Source organism: Trichoplusia ni, chromosome 13 (assembly GCF_003590095.1).
Source record: "Trichoplusia ni isolate ovarian cell line Hi5 chromosome 13, tn1, whole genome shotgun sequence".
Taxonomy (NCBI): domain Eukaryota; kingdom Metazoa; phylum Arthropoda; class Insecta; order Lepidoptera; family Noctuidae; genus Trichoplusia; species Trichoplusia ni.
In genome coordinates this window covers 11075459-11092098 of record NC_039490.1, presented here as the reverse complement: position 1 = coordinate 11092098, position 16640 = coordinate 11075459, and the positions used below count along the sequence as shown (strand labels likewise).

Sequence of the window (16640 nt, the reverse complement as noted above, 5' to 3'; positions counted from 1 at the left end):
TTGCTCCACATCAGATATTTTTTATCCCGATTTCATGTTCCCGTGGGATCGTTTTCGTCTAAAAGAGATTCATTGATCCTCTTTGCATATGGACGATTTCAAGAGCAAGGTTGGTAAGAGTACGCCAACACTGCTGACTATCATGTTCGACTTACAATGATAACGTTACTTGAATCGCGTTTAAAGGTTACGAGAAAGAAATGAGCAAACAAAACTGTCAAACAAACTTAAAACGTATGATGTTCTGTCAAATTTATAGTATGTACAGGGTGGCGCAAATTTCAGGATTGTGGTCAAGCAAAATACAATCTCGTTAACTTGTGTTACAAATCAACTGAAACTCCAGTATCCTGTATTTTTTGTATAGAACAAAAGGCCCCGAAGAAGTTGGCCCTGCACGTGGGCCCGCGGCCCGGGGCCGACATCCACCTGCCCGTGGTGAGCCCCAGTGAGCAGCTCTCCAGCCAGAAGATATGCTTCTCATCCTACTTGGAGAGGATGGGGTCCCAGAGGCATAAGGATAGCAGTGGTGAGTAGAATATTATTATTTACTAGTCCTTTAATGTATTTTTTGTGTTCTTATACCTGCCCTGTTTTTTTCACATTTTTCATTGTATCTTCGCTCCTATTAGTCCCAGCGTGATGGTTTATCCTAGCCTAAAGCCTTCCTCGATGAATGGTCCATTCAACACAAAAAGAATTTTTCAATTTGGACCAGTAGTTCCTGAGATTAGCGCTTTCAAACAAACAAACAAACAAACTCTTGAGCTTTATAAATTAGTATAGATTAAAAACATAGTTACAGTTTGAAACAGTTCGGAATCCCTTGTATATGGACTTTGTGACTAAAAGTCTCATCCAAAGTCATAATTTCATTTGATTTCACATATTTATTTAAATACAAAACAAATTGAAATTAAACCAACAGCAAAAATCCGCACACCAAAACGCCAACGAAAAGACAGCACTACAGAGAAAGACAAAGAAGTAGACCAGAAGAAGTTCAAACTGGAAGACTCTGACAGACTGATCAACATCGAGGAGACCGCCATCGACGGCATCGAGCTGATGGCCAACTACAAGAGCCTGCAGGAGGACGAGGAGAAGCCTAGCACAGAGGATGAGAAGGAACGGGAGACGGCAGAGGATGAAGGGAACTACCTGCAGGTATAGTGCGACAGATGTCATTTGACACGTGGGTTTGTTACATACAATGGGGATATATCGACTGGCCTGTTGGTGTTGTTAGTGGCTACACCCGCCCCTCGGGATAGAGAACGGCTAGTGTCAGACTCTTACTGATTAAACCTGAACCGCCGTCATCAGCGTTTTTGTGTCGGTGTATGGCAATGCGTTGCAATCCTTCATACACCGACCGCGTTATTAGTGGTCCTGACAGCTATACCGCTGGTCGTGGGTTCGATTCCCACTCAGTATCCACCACTCGACCGCGTATCTAAAGATTTGTAATTTAACGTTTCTTTAGGCCTACTAGAAATAAAAATATTTTGATCTCACAAATCATCAAGTCTCATGCTCACAGATACCCCGAATCAGGACAAGCAATCGTGGATCACACAAGTACTAGTCCTGCGCGGGGATCACACCCGAGGCACATCGACCTCAGTAAATTTTGTCATTCCACATCGTGTAAAACGCTATTAGGCCACTAATTCAATAATATTACTTTAAGATTTGGTGGAAGACCCGCTATACCTATTAAAACATACTCATTACACCATTGCTTACAGGAAAAAGATATAGCAGAAAAGGAGAGTGAGCGAGACAAAGATATGTCGGAGAAAGAGAAGGACAGCTTCTCTGAAATGGAAGATGACGAGAAGTATGTCAAAAGTGATACAGATAACGAGAGCGATGGTAAAGATAAAGGAGGGAAGGAAAATAAGTTCGAGAATTTAAAGGTATGTTGTTGTTAAATGTCTTTTTAAATGTTTAAACTCAAGTACTTTGTAAACGAAGCATCGAAAGTGTCTGTTAGCTGATAATTTTAGTGTTAACCTAACTTCAACTGGCGCAACATAGTCCGTCATTTTGAAGGATTATGATGTCTCTTGTATAAAGAGTTTTTATTGTTTTTGATAGTTTGACAATTTGCGGTACCTTTTTTTTGCTGTAAACGATTCTATTTGATGTTCTGTCAATTTATTCCTTACTAATTATTTTTATATGTAACCTATATTGTGTTCCACTGCTGGGCAGAGATCTCTCCCATTTGATTATTTTTCCTACTAGGTAAAATTCCGCCTCCGCCCAAAAAAGCGCGGAGGCAGTATCTACACGTTGGTGACAGACAAGGACCCTGAGGAGTCGAAGGTGGAGGAACCGGTGAAGGAGGAGGAGGTGAAACCGGACATAGACGTGGAGCTGGCCCTCAGACAGATACGGAAGGGCTGGAGCGAGCTGGATGCTGGGGATCTCACCGTGGGCGACCTGTATCTTATGGTAATGATAATACTGTGTTTTTAAAATAACACGGTTTACCTTTTTTAACCACCTTCCGGTTAAGAGGTAGGATCTTAATCCGTGCGGAATGTACACTTTACGTGCACAAGACAACCAGCACAGATCTTACCACTCGGCTATCTATGAAGTTATTGTCAGATGTCTTGAAATACATTTTTTTATAATACGTAATTAAAACGTTATTCAGAATTAAACAAATTTCCTTTAAAAAATAAATAAAAAAAAAAGCCCCGTCGAGAGTTACTTTAAAAAAAAATGTTTTGTTCCAGTTTGGTTCCCGATCTAAGCTTGAATTAGATTACTGGTGGGCGGAACCCACGCCGCCTCTACCACAGCCACAAAAACTGACAGTGACCATTCCTCCAGACCGGATATCCGACAAACGCGACAAATCCGACAAGTTGTCCGACAAACTGTCCGATAAGGGCGCGGACAGTTCCGTCGAAGATGAGAAGGAGAGAGCGAGAGAGAGTGACAACGATATTCTGTCTCCAAAGAATACTTTTAGCCAGGACAGTAATGATGGAATGTCTGGAGATGAGAGAAAGTGTTAGTACCTATTTATACTTCTGTTCATAGTACATTAATTATAAAAATGTAATTACCATACATGACATCATCTGATAAATATATTTATCCATCCATATACTTTTGAGGGATTAAAAAAGAATTCGACGATCAAAAGTCAAAACTACACAACTAATATTTGACGCAGAAATGTAGAAAGTAGATAGTAGGGCTCGAAAATGCGACTTCTGGTCGTCAAAAGTCCAAATTTGCCTTGTGCATCGTGTAGCGTCTTAGGTATTATTATGCATAAGGAGTGTGTGTTCCACCCACACACTAAGCAACTCGCTCAAACTAATATTAACACAATTAAATGATGATATCCTCAACCCAAGTCCTAAGTTGCAAAATGCTTGAGGACTCCATCCAGTCCAGTAACTATGTACTCAAATAATATTTTATCCGACTGGTATCTGATGACCTCTCTTCTATACTACCTACAACAGTTTAAAGGGTTCTTTCTGATTGGTTACACTGTTGGATGTTAGGTGAGCAGCTGGCGTCACCTGAGCACAAGTCTTCATCTGGAGGGGGGACCCTGAAGGTTGTAAGCAAGCTGATAAACAGGCCGCAGGCGAACCCGCCAGAGAACGGGTTCTCTATGCTGGGTGACAGGTGGGAACCTCCTATTCATATTTAATCTTTCTTACACACAAAGAGTAATGGCACATTTAGACGATGCGAGAAACATCGTGCAAGTAATACATAGCCGGCGATCAAATTCCACGTTAGATACCAGAGCTCGGCGGCTGCACAATGTATTGCAACTTGCATAGTATTTCTCGCATCGTCTAAATGGGCCCTAACTTATAGAGTTTCTCGCCGATACTTCTCTATTGGAATGACGTTTTGGAACTGTTCACCAAGAGTCATTATTGTAACGTGCCTGGAACGGCATATTTCGAATAAAACCTGTTTTATTTTGATTTTGGCTGTCCTCATTACACCATTCGTCGCCAAAATTCGTCGAAACAGTTTTTTTTACCAGTGATATAACTTTTGCGAAAATCAACCATACGTAGTACAAAATTAAAGTTCTTTTTGCTGTGCGAGATTATTTGCTTTAGAAATCGTATAATTGAATACAGACTGAAGCGCTTGTTGGCTCTGGCGGGCAACCCTCACGTGAGCGCGGCCGCCAACGCGTCCATCGCGCGCTGCAACTGCGGCCACGTCTGTCCCGTGCAGAGGAAACAGGTAATGGACTATGTTCATGTTACATGGAATAATGTAATGCAAGAATTGAAATCTTTAGTGGAAGCCGTGACATTCTTTAAGATCAGATTAGAATATTGTTTACTGTCCATCATATAATTACAGCAGTGTAAGAATCACTCGAAAAAATCGAACATACAGTTTAAGGGCAACCTTTAATGTATGTTATTGAAATTATATGCATGTTTGTGTATTGGGTAGAGTTATTTTATTTTAATTATTCGCTATTCTAGCAATATTGAAAACGTTGAATTGAAGCAATCTGGCTTTAAACTTACCACACACACATATGTCGTAAAATTTAGGTGTGTTGGAATATCAGCGGATTAAAGAAAATAATTAAAAAATGCGTGAAAATCTTAATCACCATATTAAGTTATCCTGACTAGAAGTATAGTATAGCGATATGTTGGATCCATCTCGGCCCCCAATAAAGGCACCGGGAACGGGACCTACGTATTCACGCGCATGAAACCACAAGGCACAGTAATATGATAACATAACGCCCCCCTCACCGCAGCAGTCGCAGCAGAAGCCGAGCGCGAGCCCGGCGGCGGCGGCGGGCGCGCCCGACGAGCCCGTGTTCCGGCACCCCACACCCATCGCGCCCAGGCCCGACGCCAAGGACGTAAGTTATTATATTGTATAAACGATGAAGCACTTTATTAATTTTCGACGGACTACATGGAACCTATATAGTTAGTTCGATAATAATAGGGTATTCATTAGTGTTTTCTGTTTTATGTCAACAATTAAATTGATAAAATTAGTTTTTACTTTACAAGTCCCAACAATTGAAAAATGGAGTGACGTCACGTAAAATTTCGTACGATACGAGAATACTATTAGAACCATAGAAAGCTATCAGTGTATGTTGTGTTGTGTCCAGCCGCCGGCCTGCAACGTGTTGGCGGGCCTGCCCCGCTGGCGGCGCGGGCGGCCGCGCGCGGACCGCCGCGTCGTAGTACAGCGACTGCTGCCGCTGTTGCCCAAGCTGCCTTCGCCTGCCAGTACGTATTCATACACATTCACAAAATCAACATTATCCATAGATCCCTTTCATGGTATGGTGGGGAAATCCTTGTATGAGGGATTGCACCGACCCAAAAGACAGATGACGTAGCACGGCGGTTCAGGTTTAGTCAGTAAGAGTCTGACACTACCTATTTCCTCCCCCGAGGGAGTGGATGTCCATGAGGATTCCCCCAGCTTAACAAAAGGGGAATCCTCATGGACACCCACCCTCATCAAGTCTTGAAGAGTGACGAGCGATAGCTGCCATTTAATTGGTTGGTTCAATGCTTCTTTAGCAAGGCTCGATCAAGGTGTGTCTCATTACACTAATATAAGGGCATGTTTGGTACGCGTTAGTTGTATTACATGCAGAATCTGTTGGGTTATCTATGCCACTATCATAACAACCGGAAATTGGCAAACAACTTATACTCACACACAATAATACTTGGAATAAATTTACTTAGTTACATTATCAACTCAACGCCATTGCATCTTTTTAACTTTAACCATTTTCCATATCTCAGATATGGCGCCGATGAAGTTAGTTCCGAACTCGCCGCCTGCCCCGCCCCGGATACTGCCGAAGCCGCCGCCTACTTCGCCGTCAGAGTGAGTATATACCAGATAATATCTTAATCTATCTTCTAAGAAATATAGAATCTATTCATTTATCAAATAACATACACCACATAACAGTTTACGCCAAAGCGTTGGGCAATTAATAATACATCATCGGCCTAGCCTTTTCCCAACTATGTTGGGGTCGGCTACCAGTCTAACCGGATCCAGCTAAGTACCAGTGTTTTACAAGGAGCGACTGCCTATCTGACCTCTTCAACCCAGTTACCTGGGTAACACGATACCCCTTGGTTAAACTGGTTGTCAGACTTTCAAGCTTCTGACTACCTGTAACGACTGTCAAAAATGTAAAAAAATAACACCCACACCCAGGACCCACAATTTAACGTGCCTTCCAAAACACGGAGAAACTCGTTATGACACAGATCTTCAGCTATCTACGGACCAACGGCATCAAGCGTATCTTAACCTGTGATCGATTCACTTATGCGGTTAAAGCTTAGCCACGAGCTCCTCTGTGTAATCAATAATACAAATAATGAAAATAAAAAAATAATATCTCGGTTTAATAGTTCTACTATACATAATACTGTTGTTTCAGTCTATCTTTCTTCTACGTGTTGAGCGAGTCTAACGGACAGTTCTTCTTCCACGATGGCGACAGACGGATCCCGTTCACATCGCTCGCGGGCAACGGGAACGATGAAGACAGCGTTATAAGTAACATTTTTTTTGTATATTTAACCTCATTTCTATAACCTTTATTACTGCTTGCTTACATGCTCAAACATCCTCTTCACATCAGTTTAGACCTTTTTCCTATTTTCATTAAATAATTCCGAAAGTTCAATACATGTCTGTCTGTATTTTTTTTCATATCTCACTTATAATGAACGCGAAAGTTTGTAATTGATGGATGTTTTTTCTACTCTTTCAGTCAAAAACCGCTGAAAGGATTTCCACGAAATTTAGTAACGTGGATTTAGGATCATTTAGGATTGGTTTTTCCCGATTTATGTTCCCGTGGGATTATTTTCGCGTGGGTGGAGCCTCTGGCAAAATCTAGTATCAAGCTTCCTCTATTGCAAAAATGTACAGGTATTAAGATTCTGATGATTTTGCTGTCAAAGATGTCATAACCACGAAATTTGTCTTAATATGGTTATGTTATCTTTTGATTGGATTTTGCCAGCGGTATCCCAATATTATCCTTATGGCGTAGGTATTACAGCTAAAAATTTATAATAAGGCCCTTTCCTTAATTTTCCCCTAACGAGAGAAAAACTATAGTTATAATTGCCTATATAGAAATGGAGGACGATGACGACGCTCCCACTAACGGCGTCAAGTCGGAAGCTCCTAACACAGAGACCAACAAACAAACGGACACGATGAAGGTCGAGGCCACAGCCGAGGAGAACAAGACTGAACCGACTGAGATAACACGTGAGTATTGAATATTCAACTCAATTGTAAAGAGAATAAAGTTCATTTTAGTGTCTTTATAATAGGGACGATGACAATTTTTTTTCCAGTGTCCGTCTTGAAGTTTGTTGTATAACAATGTATACGTATTTTTTTAATTTGTCCCGCAAACATAAATTGTCCAAATTACATTGATTGAGTATGAATTTTATCTTTGTCAATTTTAGTTTTTCTGAAAATGGAAAAAATACTTTTCAATTATATTATCTAAGTGAGGGTCTAATCAGATGTACCTTATAAATAAACAAATTGTCTGACTGTGTTGTCCAAAGACATGAAAAAGTATTTCTTTATTCAAAAAAATCCCGCATTAAGGAATTTAATCCTGGTGTCGAGAGTTTCTCAAACATTCAAGTCACAAGCACAAAGACGCCCAGAGTCAGGACAAGCATTCGTGGATCACACAAATGCTTGTCCTACGCGGGGATCGACCACTTGGGTACTCTATCCTAGCGGAGTTCCTCCCGGCGGAGTCGATGTCGCTGTCCCCGTCCCGCCTGCTGCACGACGCGGAGGGCTGGCTGGGCGGCGCGCAGGACTTCTCGCTCAGCAGCTTCCTCGGACACCTGGAGGGCCGCCCGCACCAGGACCTGGCGGTCAGTACTCAGGGTCCTAGTGTGTGAAATATTGTGGATCTTACTCAGCCCACGAACAACTGCAACTAGAGTCACTATCGTAACGTTTTAAAAGTGCCTCGAATTATTTGAAATAGAAACTTAGCACTCTGCTGGTCTAGTGGTTAACGGCCTTGATTGTTATATTGGAGGGGTTCGATGCCCAATCAGGACAAATGTTTGTGTGATCAACACGATCTAATGTTTTAAGCTGGGCCACAATTTTGCTTTATAAATGGAAATTGGATAAAGTGGGCGGAACAGTCACTGTCCATACATTACAATTACTATGTTGGCAAAATGCAAAGGAGAATATGAATAGTGTCAAATTTATTCCAATTTCCATTAAGTCATCTGCCATTTTCCACCCGTGTCTCGGTGTAATTTATCTATAATATGTATGTATTTAGAAATATATAAGTATGTTTATTAGTTGTCTAGTACTCGTAGTACAAGCTTTGCTTAGTTTGAGACTAGATGGCGTTAAAATTACATTAATATAAGATTGGGAAGTGCAAAGAGAAATGTATAAGCTCGTCTACCATATATCGGATTGTCTGAAGTGACCATAGTTGCTTAAAAGCTAAAAAAGCTATCTGAATGAATCTCTCTTTTAGCTCCATCTTTTTCTATCACTTAAGAAACGATAAAGAAAGCAGGTCTCTCGGCTTTCCTGCCTTCTCTTAACTGTTGTGTTCTGCAGGTGGACTCCCAGCTACACTCTCTGATGGCGGAGTCCAGCGTGGACTACGTGGCCAAGTTTGCGGACCTCGCCGCCGAAGTCACGGACGACCCTGACCTGCCCTCCGACGACCTCACCTAGAACCAACCTTAGTACCTTGGAATAAAGTCCAATTTGTTACAGACACTTTACCATATGAATTGTGGATTACTAATTAAATTTTTTGTATCATTTGAAAGTCGACTTTGTTGGTATGTGACAGAAAGTACATTTTACCGTGTCGTCTAAAAATGTGCAGTTGTGTTATATTAAACTCATTTGTGCTATGAAATAAAGTCTACCTTTAACGGATACAACCAGCAACACTTGATTTAATTTCAGTATTGGATTCAGTAATGGTGTGCCTTCAGAAAAGGCGTTCTTATTAAAGAAATTGTAAATGGTTACGGAAATTTAAACAAATGCTATCCATGTTTGACGACAACACAACAACGATTAAATAGGATGTGAGTTTTCTTCCAAATATCAACTCTTTAATGTATTTGGTCTTCCATTTTGTATTAAAATGCAATTCGTTATTCTGCACTAATGACGGAAGTTCCTTTGTATTTATTTTAGCTGATGTTGAAGTGTTTTTTTAATCTGGTATCCCTCGGCACTCAATGTATTTCAATTTCAGTATGATTTTATCCGTGATTATAAACTCTTTACTATGATGTCAATAAAAAATGCATGATTTGTTTTATATTCAAGTTTCTCCAAGTTATTATACTTAAATAGGGAGTTTTACATATATTCCATGATTTTGAATTAGTAACAAATGTTTTTAACAGTTTATTTATACCAATAGTTTTATCGTAATTTGAAATATTTGAATATAGGACGTGACTTTTAGTTGTAAGAGTAAGCTCTTAGATTTGTAAGAAAAAATAATGAGTAATTAATTGTTAATAAACACTGTTTTAAAACTAATGTTTTTTATTGCACTTATTTTTGTGGAGCCTGATTCTTTTGTCCTTATTGACTTAGTAATGTGAATGACAAAATCGGAACGGCAAAAAATGTACAGGTAAAGAAAATTGCGCATCATTTAGATCATTGCAAAATGTTGATTGAGAACATTCGTGTTTGTTAAAAATAAAATGAATAGTTTTATTACAGACTTAAACAATTCGATCCTTTGTATTTGTTAAGGAACTCGTGGCTAAGCCACAACAGCATAATTTGATCGATGACAGGTTAAGCTACACTCACTCACTGGTGTAACTTCGTAGATGGGTGACCATTTATGTCTGACGAGTTCTTCCGTGTTTCGGATGGAACATTAAATTGTTGGTCCCGGCTTTAAATTATACTTCTTTGACCGTGGATACCGGTAAAGAAGAAAGAAAGTCTGATAACCACTCTGAATATTAGAGATAACCTGTAGCCCAGGTAACTTGGTTGAGGAGGTCAGATAGGCAGTCGCTCTTTGTAAACCGTACTTGGGAAAAGGCTAGGATGATCGTGACGGTCATCATGTAAGTTACTGAAAAAGATTTTAAAATTAATTTAATTAAAAAAATATGTAATTATGAAATCAGATTAATAAGTTTGACATAAACTTAAACTTAATTTTGCTCGAAGCTGTTTAAACCATGTTGACAGAATACTTTGGAACAATTACTTTATCCTAATCCTACAATATTGCTGTACCCGACAGGGTCCATTATTGAGTATTTATTATTCTCAAAATTAATTCAATTCTTACAATAAAATATATTTTCTTTAAAAAACTCTGATTAAATTTAAGTTAATTTTGGCATAGTCCTTGGAGGTCAGTGGTCGTGTGACAGTGTGACACGTCTTTCGTTTTTAGTCTGTGGTTGGCAGCGGTGAAGTGATGTTTACGTTACATCGCCGTCAGGTTATGAGACTCATATTTACGTCAGCCTAATATTTTAATATATTTAATCATAAAACATATCCAGATGTGTTTGCTCAGTACGTAGTCAATTAATTAATTTTAATGTAGTACCCCTGCCCCGTGTAGACCGCTAGACAACACGCAATGACGATGATCTGGCCGTGGTTAAGGTAAGTTTTTTTGCCCACTTTGTTGCATTTTTCTCATCTATTTAAAAAATATATTGCAATTTTTTATCACAAGGCTGATTAAAAATAATCTGTATTTTCTGTTTTACAGTCGTGCCTAGTAAGTATGTAGATTTTTGAAGTTTGATCAATAATTAGATTTTCAATTACCTGTATCATTTTATACAGTATTTTTCGGGTATATTAACACAAACTTCTCAATTTTACTTAAGTATCAGCATGTTTTGTATTCCTTATTATTTATTTCTTAAAAATAGTATACTCAATATGTTATAATTTTTTTCGTTAGTCAATCCAAAATCATTGAATCACAATACTAAAAGTTGCAACAGTTTTTATTTCAGCATATTCGTGGTATTCCCACTGATATTCCTGTTTTTGCTGTTCGTCTTCACCTTCTTGTTCATACCGTGCGCGTTTATTTTCGCGTCATGGTATATGAGGATAAAGGAGCGCAAGTTGGCGCGAAGAATCCGCGATGGCGCGAACGTTGCGTTCTTCCACCCACACTGTAATGCCGGCGGAGGTGGCGAGCGGGTGCTCTGGGTGGCCATCAAGGCCATACTAACCAGGTAATAAACCTTTTTTCTCAACTTTAAGATCCAATAACACAGAAACAATAACCTTTACCATTTATTGTAGTGTCGTAATAAGTAAATTGTTCTCCAAATCCCTCAAATAGTAGTGTAAAAGCAAAAGTTTTAGTCTTACCCGGTGGCAAGCTATTTGCACTAAGCACAAGCCTTACAAGTTGCTTAGCGGATACAAAGGCACTTATTTTGTGCTTCTAAGAAACACATGCTAAGACAGTGTTATGTTTAAATTGACTTAAAATAATGAAAAATCCGATAGTTTACACTGAAACTCACCCCTTCTGAACAGGTCTGATGATGAAAATGGACCTCGTAGGTAACTCGGACACAATCCTTTCCTTTACAATCTTCAGAGTAGAAATATTAGTCCTTGTAGTCAGTACAAAATATATTTAATTTAGTGCATTAGCAAAAGTATATAGAATTTACAAAATGCAAGTTACACTATGAACACCCATTAATGACATGGGTATAGTTGAAAACTCCTTTGATTAAGTAAATAAGATGCCGATATTATACCTACTTAGATATCACTTTTTATCTTATCCACTTTGCACCAATAAAATGTGACTGCAAACTGCAAGATATTTTTTAACGTCAGGAAACCTTTAAGTTTCACACTTAGGTATCAAAATTAAAATTGTGTGTTAAAAATTATGATGAAAATAAAAACAATATTGGCAATGTTATCATTATGATATTGGCCTTAGATTGTATAAACTGGTGCAATGTGGAACATTACATAATTATTAAATCAAATTAAAATGTTTTTGTACCCATTTAGCATAAGAATGTTAGTTACAAATTTAATGACTAGTTGCAATAAATTATGGGCTGCATGTTTGTTTAATATATCAAATGTGTAATAACTCTGACTTTTAGTTTCGCCATTTATTTTATAACACTAGTTTTCTACTAAATATTAGCTGATAGAAAAATAATCGTATAAGAAGAGTCAACTTAATATTATTTTAGGTTTTGTCTGTCATTGGTTTGTAGTACTTCTTAGTGACTTGAGGTTTACCCATCATGAGAGAAACTCTTTAATATGTCTGCTCTAACTCCACATCTTGTAATAAGACTATTGCAGTTGTGGTGCCTCGCTTCCACCACTGCAAAAGCTGACTATGCATTGCTTGAGAAATGCTGCCTTAAGCTGCCTATCTATTGGAGTGGATTGTGTAGAACAAGAAACAGAGAAATACACCAATAGGATTGCATGACTCAAGAGGAGTTGAGATTGTATTCAATCATTCAACCTTAATGGTGGTAATATTCTTCCATTGCGTAGCATAGCTTCAATGGACAAACAGCTTAAGCACAATCTTTCATAGTAGTAATTATATTTTGCATTACTCTATATTGAAACATGTACTAACACTCCTTACTATTTAGATATCCAGATTCCAACATATACATCTACACGGTGGAGACGGCGGAGCCGCAGACTATCCTGGACCGTGTTCAGAACCAGTTCAATGTGAAGGTGGACCCGAAGAAGATCAACTTCGTTCGCCTGAGCCTCGGGCGCGCCATCGACCCCTCCTCGTATCCTTACTTCACGCTGCTGCTCCAGAGCTTGGGGTCCATGGCTTTAGGATTAGAAGCTTTTATGAAACTCAATCCTGGTATGTTCTTATACATGAAAATATAATATATCTTATTTTAAATGCTATTCTGAAGTCCCACTCCTTCCTAAACCTTTGAATATTTTAGTATTATGCCATTACACTACCTTATGTGAATGTCTCTAACCATCTAAATCTCCTCAGACATATACATCGACACAACGGGCTACGCCTTCACGTACCCCATCTTCCGCTACCTGGCGGCCTGCCCGGTGGGCTGCTACGTGCACTACCCGACCATCACGGCCGCCATGATGCGCCGCGTCAAGCACCGCATCGTCGCCTACAACAACGCCAGCGTCATCGCACGCAACCCACTCTTCACTTGGGTCAAACTTATTTATTATAAGACTTTTGGATGGGTGAGTTGTATTTACTTTAAGAAGTTTTAATTCGACATAAGTTATACAAATTGAGTTATAAAGGTGATTATTTTCAATGATTTTCTTTGTTATATCTGTCTGAGTGTTATGTAGTCCAGCGAACCAGTAAATCCCAGAAATAAGGCAGCAGTTTATTATCAACAATATAAACGCAATTGTTTGCATAAATGTTTGTTCCTCTTTAACACAAATACCACAGAACGGATTGAGGCAAAACTTGGTACACAGATAGTTTATAACCTCAATGAACACATAGGATAGTATTTTATCCCGATTTTATTTTCCAGTGGGATCAATTTTGGTTTGTAGCGGATAAGAGCTAGTTACATTATAATTTTTTGATAATGTATAAGTTTCTGGCACTTTTAAACAAAATTCATAAAAACAAACTATCCTGTTTGACAAGATTATGTGTGAAATTGTGAATTTTCTCTTTCAGTTCTACGGTGTGGTGGGTCGCTGCGCGGACGTGGTGATGGTGAACGGCACCTGGACGGAGGAACACATCCACGAGCTGTGGCGGGTGCCGCACAACACCTTCCGGGTCTACCCACCCTGTGAGGTCAGACAGCTTCTTATAGACTATCATCTATATGTAGCGAGTATCTGGTAGACGTTGTTTTGTCAAAAAGAGTGGTTGATCGCAGAGGGTTGAAAATTTTTGGGGTTGTGTTTTTAAGAGTAGCATAAAAAAACTTACAATTAAAAATGTGTTGGACTGGCGAAAAAAATTTTGCTCAGCGGGCACTGTCCATAATCTAAATCCATGTCCATCCAATTTCCAAAACTAGGCTTGGCTAGCGCGGTGTTCGGAATTCAGTCTTGTAACTTAACACCATGATCGCTGCATTCGATAGTCCTCTGGCATACTCATAATACAAGCTTTGCTTAGTTTGAGACTAGATGGCGTTGAGTGAAAGTTGTGGAATATAAAAAAAATACTCCAAGGCGAGATTTCCAGGAAATTCCAGGGAATTTAAAGAAATAATATTTTTGTTTTCAGGTAACAGAGCTGAAACAGTTGCGCTCTTTAGTGAAGGAGTCAGACCCGATCCGCATCCTGTCGGTGGCGCAGTTCCGGCCGGAGAAGGACCACCCGCTGATGCTGCAGGCCATGTACGAGCTCAGGAACCTGCTCGTCAAGAACGAGGCGCTCTGGAACAAGGTAATGGGAAACTATGGATTTTTGTTAAATTACTTCACCATAGAGTCTGCTGACCGCTGAAAAATTTATTGAATCTTTTTGTCTTTACTTGCATGACCGTGCATAGGGTTAAATTGTCTTCCAATGTGTGTTCCAAAAATTCCCTGTTGAGGAATTTAGTTCTCGCATAGTCGGGGTTTCCCAAACATTCAAATCCCACAAATAATTGCAATAAGTGGTGATCGAACTCGCAACACGTCGCTAATACTGAGATAGCGTCCTGTACCAGTTTCCTTCAGAAACAGTTTTATATCTTTCAGTTTGAGAACTTAAAAGAGAATGACCATGTATTTACTCCCCCCCCCCCAGATCCGCCTGGTCCTGGCGGGGTCCTGCCGCAACGCGGCGGACACGGAGCGGGTGCAGAACCTGCGCGACCTGGCCAAGCACCTGTCGCTGGAGGACAACGTGGAGTTCGTGGTGAACGCGCCCTACGCGCGCCTGCTGCAGCTGTACCAGACCAGCAGCCTCGCGCTGCACGCCATGTGGAACGAGCACTTCGGGATCAGTCTGTGGCTTTTTATTAATATGGCTTTATTGAATACTAAAACAATGTATTGCTTAGTGGTTTCTTAGGTTTACGCGAATGTTAGACATTAAAATGAAACTTCTTTTACGGATTTTATTGGTTTAATTTTCGGGCAGTCTGCCTGTGACTATGATATCTGCAAAGGTGTCGAAACTTCGCGCGTCGGTAATAAAAAATTAAACCGCGAAAAAATCCGTGAAAGTAGTTTCATTTCAATCTACTGCTGCAATACAATGGTATTCATTTTTGTTAAAGGGTAGACAACTCAAGTTGTCCTTTTTACAGTATCGGTCATTGGTGCCTGATTATAATTAATATGATTATGATGGCCTATATGCGGGTGTGACCTGGACACACCGAAACTGCTTGACTAAATTTAGTTTAAAGTCCAAGCTGCAGCTAAATGAAAATGCTTCTAATCATTAACAATTTGTTCTTAATTGGTTTTCGTTCACCAGTGACCGAAGAACATTTTGTTTACGCTAATTACATGCCCGATGTGACTTTGAATAACCTAAAAGATTCCGTAGCTTTGTTGATGACTGATGTATGTACGTATGCGTAGGCGTGGTGGAGTGCATGGCGGCGGGGCTGGTGACGGTGGCGCACCGGTCGGGCGGGCCGCTGGCCGACATCGTGGGGCCGCGCGCGGGCTTCCTGGCCGCCGAGCCCGCGGACTACGCGCGCGCCATCCTCGAGGCCATCGCGCTGCAGCCGCACGAGCGGGACGAGATCATCGCGACGGCCAGGTTATACCCACTAATTACAACAATTTTTTACCAATAATTTCTCCACAAAGTGAGTTTTAACCTCTTTTGTATGAAGCGAATCATAAGACGAATAAGTACCATAAGATTCCTGCTCTTATTAACAGCTAAAAACCAAGTAATCCTAATTGATTATTTTGTGATTTGTATTTTTTTTCTCATACTAAACATCGTAACTTTAGCTCACACCACAGCTGATATTTAACGACACAACATACCATTACATAATAAGTAGTCTAGTCGAAAGTGACTCAGAGCCGCAGGAGCTCATTCTGATGTAGAATGAGTTGCTGATGACACACTGATTAAACGTGGGAGATGTAGGACGGTGGTTTAGACTTAGTCAATAAGGTTTAGTATCGGTACACTAACCGCGGACTCCCTCGAGAAGATGATAGCTCATGAAAATTCCCCGTCACAACAAAATGGGTGTGTTTCTAAAAAATAACGTTATAATTTATCATTTCTCCCAATTATAGTAACGCTATTCTTGTACAAGTTCTTATGTTGCCATCTGTCCACAGAGCCTCCGTGGACCGTTTTTCGGTGATGGAGTTCGAGAAGGCATTCCTGCGCGCCGCCGAGCCGCTGCTGCGCCTCGACTAGACTGACCGACGCCAGGACAAATGTACATTACGTTCCATTAGTTTTAAGTTTAATAAATGTTGAACCAAAGCTACTGGATGAGTTTTCTTTACACACATCTTATGTTATCACAACGACAGCTTGTTTTAGACTAGAGATCTGTTTATATTATTTATTCAGGAAAATAAACAGTTATACATTAAAATCTGTAATC

At 39.9% G+C, this 16640-nt stretch overlaps 2 protein-coding genes across 5 annotated transcripts in view; both read left to right on the top strand.

Annotated features, from left to right (window-relative positions):
- Positions 1 to 9388, top strand: part of LOC113500337 (protein cramped) — a 37946-nt gene extending 28558 nt beyond the window's left edge. Inside the window, exons 8-21 of the mRNA XM_026881089.1 lie at positions 368 to 529; positions 929 to 1167; positions 1752 to 1922; positions 2254 to 2463; positions 2754 to 3033; positions 3540 to 3666; positions 4140 to 4248; positions 4787 to 4894; positions 5156 to 5276; positions 5808 to 5892; positions 6464 to 6582; positions 7171 to 7308; positions 7801 to 7943; positions 8665 to 9388. Of these exons, the coding sequence (XP_026736890.1) occupies positions 368 to 529; positions 929 to 1167; positions 1752 to 1922; positions 2254 to 2463; positions 2754 to 3033; positions 3540 to 3666; positions 4140 to 4248; positions 4787 to 4894; positions 5156 to 5276; positions 5808 to 5892; positions 6464 to 6582; positions 7171 to 7308; positions 7801 to 7943; positions 8665 to 8784 (2132 nt within the window). The 3' untranslated portion in view covers positions 8785 to 9388. The remainder of the gene's footprint in view (positions 1 to 367; positions 530 to 928; positions 1168 to 1751; positions 1923 to 2253; positions 2464 to 2753; positions 3034 to 3539; positions 3667 to 4139; positions 4249 to 4786; positions 4895 to 5155; positions 5277 to 5807; positions 5893 to 6463; positions 6583 to 7170; positions 7309 to 7800; positions 7944 to 8664) is intronic.
- Positions 9389 to 10494: 1106 nt separating this feature from the next.
- On the top strand, positions 10495 to 16520 carry LOC113500338 (GDP-Man:Man(3)GlcNAc(2)-PP-Dol alpha-1,2-mannosyltransferase). 4 transcript variants are annotated; one of them, XM_026881092.1, is made up of 10 exons: positions 10495 to 10719; positions 10829 to 10837; positions 11082 to 11309; positions 12726 to 12958; positions 13103 to 13320; positions 13781 to 13903; positions 14345 to 14506; positions 14855 to 15053; positions 15640 to 15823; positions 16366 to 16520. In XM_026881092.1, the coding sequence occupies exons 1-10, from the start codon at positions 10694 to 10696 to the stop codon at positions 16445 to 16447; spliced, it is 1464 nt and encodes a 487-aa protein (XP_026736893.1). In that variant the 5' UTR covers positions 10495 to 10693; the 3' UTR covers positions 16448 to 16520. The 4 variants fall into 4 exon arrangements, with proteins under 4 accessions (XP_026736893.1, XP_026736891.1, XP_026736894.1 ...); XM_026881090.1 differs by having other exon boundaries at positions 11070 to 11309; XM_026881093.1 differs by lacking the exon at positions 10829 to 10837.
- The last annotated feature ends 120 nt before the right edge of the window (positions 16521 to 16640 follow it).

Coding starts and splice junctions, on each gene's coding strand:
- LOC113500338 (XM_026881090.1), top strand. CDS start 10,694: ATGACGATGATCTGGCCGTGGTTAAG. Junction 13,321..13,780: donor ATTATAAGACTTTTGGATGG/GTGAGTTGTATT, acceptor TTTCTCTTTCAG/TTCTACGGTGTGGTGGGTCG. Junction 15,824..16,365: donor GAGATCATCGCGACGGCCAG/GTTATACCCACT, acceptor ATCTGTCCACAG/AGCCTCCGTGGACCGTTTTT.